This window comes from Dermacentor andersoni, chromosome 4 (genome assembly GCF_023375885.2).
Source record: "Dermacentor andersoni chromosome 4, qqDerAnde1_hic_scaffold, whole genome shotgun sequence".
Classification (NCBI taxonomy): Eukaryota; Metazoa; Arthropoda; class Arachnida; order Ixodida; family Ixodidae; genus Dermacentor; species Dermacentor andersoni.
Genome location: NC_092817.1, coordinates 60514190 through 60518820, shown reverse-complemented (window position 1 = coordinate 60518820; position 4631 = coordinate 60514190). Strand labels below are relative to the sequence as shown.

Genomic DNA, 4631 nt, shown 5'->3' with positions numbered 1-4631 from the left:
GATCATGCTCAGTACTTTGAGTCAAGGCACTCAGCATGACCTCCGAAGCAGCAGGTCATCGAGTTTACTCGCCGAAATGCGAGGCTGCTGCTGCGACAAAATGGACTTAAACGAAGATAAATGAACGACAGAACTTCGGTAACAAAGCGTTATACACGTACAAAACAAAACGATGAGCTCTTCAGCGCGGAAGCTCTGGGTTTTGCTACGATGCAGATCTGCTAGTGCATCGAGCGGCAGGCTTAGATTAGTGGAGCGCTCGACCCGCTATCGCTCGCACTATTTCTGCCTGAGAAGTGTGCTTACCTTATGCTAACCCCAGACATACGCACTAATGCTGACGCTACCTGACGTCGGTTGTTTCGGATTGCCGACTTTCTCCTTGAACCGAAAACGAATAAGATATATTGCGGTTTCACTCCGAAATAATATAACAAACGTTTCGCTTACGTTCCGGTCAAAAATGTACTTTTTATCGTTTTTATTTTCGTTTCGTTCAGACACACTGGCTCAAACGCCCTGTAAAAAGGAGCATAGGCAAAATAGGCACATTGTCACAGAAGCCACTGAACACGTTTGCATCGCAGCCTGATACAGATTCGACAGAGAGTTCGTCTGAAGGTCAATTTATCTTCCTTATAACGCCATTGCGCGTAGTGAGATTCTTCTTGTTGCTGTAGGCGCTAGCGTAGAATCGAACAAACATGACGAGGAAAAAGAGACCCTGGGGTAGACCAATGTAGATGTGAGCGATCGGGTAGCCGCAGTCCACGAACAACGGAATCGTCGCGTGCAGCATCAAAATGACAAACTGAAACATTTGAAGCTGCGTCAGATATCGCTTCCACCACAAGTAGGGCCGCACTGATGGTCCCAGGAGAGATAACAAGTAGTACGTGTACATGACCACGTGTACGAAGCTGTTGAAGATAACAGTGAAAGCCGCGTGGCCATCCGCTCCGTAGGCGAGCCCGTACCAGCCGCTGGAGACCACCAGGACATGGTGGGCCAGGTGCAGGAACGACACGTGCGATTCTTTCTTGCGCAGCACGAAAAACACAGTGTCCAAAAAATCCACCACTCTGATCCAAAAGTACATCCAGCAGTGGGTCAGCAGACTCATAGTCTCATCGTCGCGCGCTTCAAAGTCTATGCCTTGACAGAAGAAGCTGTAACCACCGCCCAAGTAGGTCTTGGACAGAAAGGCTACCACAAAGTAGCAGTTCAAGAGCACCATCGTGGCGTTGTAGATCACGATAACAGGCTTGATGCTTTCGTAGGGCTTTCGCCCCTTCATAAAACGCGGCCCACCTATTTTTACGACGTAAACATAGCCGAGCAAGAGGAAGAGCAGGAACGGAACGTTGCCGACCAGGAACCAGCTGGCGGTGCGCGGGTCCCTCCTGAGCCAGCTGCCTTGCGCGGCAGCGATCACCGACGCAGGGTCCATGGTGCACGGTTTGCCGACGTGGGCTGCAGTCAACTCCGCCGTCTCTGTCCGTTTGAGGAGTGCCAACGCATTTCCCGGAGTTTTGAAGTCTTAACGAGCGGCCGGCAGGTAAATGTTAGTCCTCGTTGTACAAGAGGTGCATCAGCGTGAAAGGGAATCGTAAAGCATTAGTGGCCTGTAGAGCTGGGCGTGTGCTCGCATGTCGGCACCGGCGCTTTGTGCGCGCACAAATGCAGCCTCGTTGCGACGACGACCGTGCTTGTACGTGGCACGGCGCTGCTTTAAATACTTTAAATAAGGATTGTAGTTTCTCTGGCTGCAGTCATTAAGACGTACGGAAGGTTTCCACGTGTAGTAGATGACAGGGGCGCAAAAAAGGGGCCCATTAGGAAAGCAATGACACCAAGAAGCATGAACATTCCTTTCAGCAACACATGCAAGCATGGATGGTAGCCGAAGACTCTTGTGGACGTCTGCGGAGGAAGATTAATCAGACACTGCTAACGGGCCACGAATGGCAAGGTGCATGCAGACGCATAAATCGTCGAGGATGGCTTTTTGTATACGGTGTTTCTGGATAGAACCTGTCTTAGTGACTTGCGTATAAAGGAGACCCGCAAGTGCAGGTGAGGTCGAGAGCCGCAGGCCACAACCTTTACCGCATGTATTGCCTTTCTTTTTACCTTTAGACCAAGTGTGGGCCGCCTAGCTCGAGTGAGGAATCAGAATTAGAAGCATGACGGGTCGTCTTTATTGCCAGCAAAGCTGTACGAAACCGTGATTAACCGGCTAGAGCTGCAGTAAACGATAGAAGTGTACGAGGGAGCGCTTACAGCCTGAGATTACATCGTCATATTTGGTCATCGTGGGAGGTCAAAATTTTGAGCCCTATCAACTTGCCACAATGCTTGCCAGTCAATTACTCTGCAGACCGCGGCTTGTTTGCAGGCAAGAAAGAAAATAGAGAGAGAGAGAGATAAAGAAGAGGAAAGACAGGTAGCTAAATCAGGTTGCACCTGTTTTGCTACCGTAGACTCGTGGAGGAGGAAGGGGGCAGAAAAGCAAACAGGAGATGGCGAAGGAAAGGAAGAACAAGTGACACGCGAACACACACACAATAGCGTTTACCGCAGAGACAGAGGCAGTCACAGAGGTGTCTTCTTCAAAAGTGTTTAGAAAACAAGCTAGCTTCATCTTAATCAACAGAGATTAGAAAATTTACACTAATGCCTGGAGAAATAAACTCAGCAGACTTCAGCGACTCATCCGGCATTACAATCGCAGCATAGGTTCCCAAGAACAAGTTGTTTGCGATGTTCGCAATGGCTGTCTACTACAGTATTACCTACCCTGGCCTGCGAAATGCATACGTGCACAAACGCCACTGCTTCAGAGTCTTTGTGGTGCGCGAGAACGCGTACAATTGAGTGTGGCGGTTTGGGCGAGTTGGTATGTCATGACTGTTTTAGGCTTGTAGCGCAGCTCAGAAAGAGCAAAAAAGGAAGGAGGTAGGGGTAATCAAAGGGAACGCTCACTCTGTTTTCTGTTCCCTTTGATTACCCCTACCTCCTTCCTTTCTTGCTCTTTCTGAGCTGCGCTACAAGCCTAAAACAGCGTACAGTTGAACAAGCACGGAGCTTGCATGCGAATTCGATGCTTATAACGTCCGGCTCCCCAACGTGTGCACATGCCGCAGGGTCAGCAGTTCAATATGCAGTGGTGGCCGAATTTTTTTATTATATTTTTATTTGGATAGTGACTGTTAAATGAAGCTATGTGGGACACTGATGGCCTGACGAGAACGGCGTAACTGAAAGATTGGACTGTTGGACACAATTAGTGTTGAATTGCTCTGAACTACAGCCGGTGTAAAATAAAAGCCCACATAAGAAGGAAAGCAGGTGCTTTAAGACTATGCAGCTATCGGGGGGCTAACAAGGGACCGACAGCCGTAGCAAAGAATCGAAAATAGAAAACCGCCTAAAACGCTCCGCTAAAATTTTCGAGCAAATCAATCGACACGAAAGTGATAGATGATAAACTGACGTATTTATCAAGATTTTCTTCGTTTGTGAAAACCAGAAATAATATTAGATTTTTAGTAAATGTCAAGCCACTCGCCCGACCTTTCAAATTATCTATGTTTGCGTGTGCTGTAATACTCACCTTCATCTACTTGAAAAAAAGAAATCCTCGTACTCACAAAATTATTTTTCGGAAGGGCAGCTCGTTATTTTCCGCAGCTTTGGTTCGGTCTCCTTATCGCCTCACTCACGGCGATACTGGCCAGCACTCAAACGCCACCCAATTAAAAGGCATGCTTACGTAGAAGAAGGTTTATAAATGTGGCCACAAATTGTTTGCGTCTTGAAAATTTTCCTAAAGAAATGACCCCCAAAAGCAGTGATCCACGAATGCCACTTTCCAGTGCAGTAGATGGCGCCACTGTCGCGTGACTATGAGCTGCGAAACTAAGATTGGATAAGATTTCGAATGCTAAGATTTTGATCTATTAGTTTTGTTTTTTCTATATATCTGTATAGTATATACAGAGTAGGATAGCCACTATAATATTATGGTTGGTGAACCGCTGATCTGCGTTGCGTAATATTGCATAAACACGACTAATTACGTCGGTTACACAGAAGATTTGAGGTTTCTTTTACTTGCGATAGCTAGTTACGATTTGTGTTTGCACTGATTCGTGAAGCTACTTGTCTGATGTCTCTCGTGCGTCACATGGGCCTCCGATATGTGTAATCAATAAAAAGTTTACTTGCGCTATCAAGTATGCCAGCACTGGTTCATGTCATCCTTTCTGAAGCCTCTCGCGTGTGATGCGACTAATGAGAACGAAACGAAAAAGGCGGGAAAAGTCGCAAAAATGTGCATCCAAATCTCGCACGCATAGCCCTCATCCCCCGGGTGCATGCAAACTAGCTGGCGCCAGAATACTATGCTGCAACCAAGGAGATTAAAGAAAACCTTTAACCTCATTGGCTGCATAATTTATCGTGCGGTGGCGGGAATGCGCGTCTTTCATAAGTTAAACAGGAACGAGGACGTAACCACCCTTACTGCAAGCGCACACCTATCCTTGCACTGCCTGTTACTGTTACTAAGGGTTATACCGGACTGATGCGTGTAAAGCGTGCGGACACAGAGCAACGTTGCGACACAT

General features: G+C 47.4%; 1 protein-coding gene across 1 annotated transcript; it reads right to left on the bottom strand.

Moving 5' to 3' along the window:
* Positions 1-380: 380 nt before the first annotated feature.
* LOC126536725 (very long chain fatty acid elongase AAEL008004-like) lies at positions 381-1483 on the bottom strand. The gene has a single exon (XM_050183742.2). It carries the CDS (start codon positions 1448-1450, stop codon positions 623-625), a length of 828 nt encoding a protein of 275 aa, XP_050039699.1. The 5' UTR covers positions 1451-1483; the 3' UTR covers positions 381-622.
* Positions 1484-4631: the final 3148 nt, after the last annotated feature.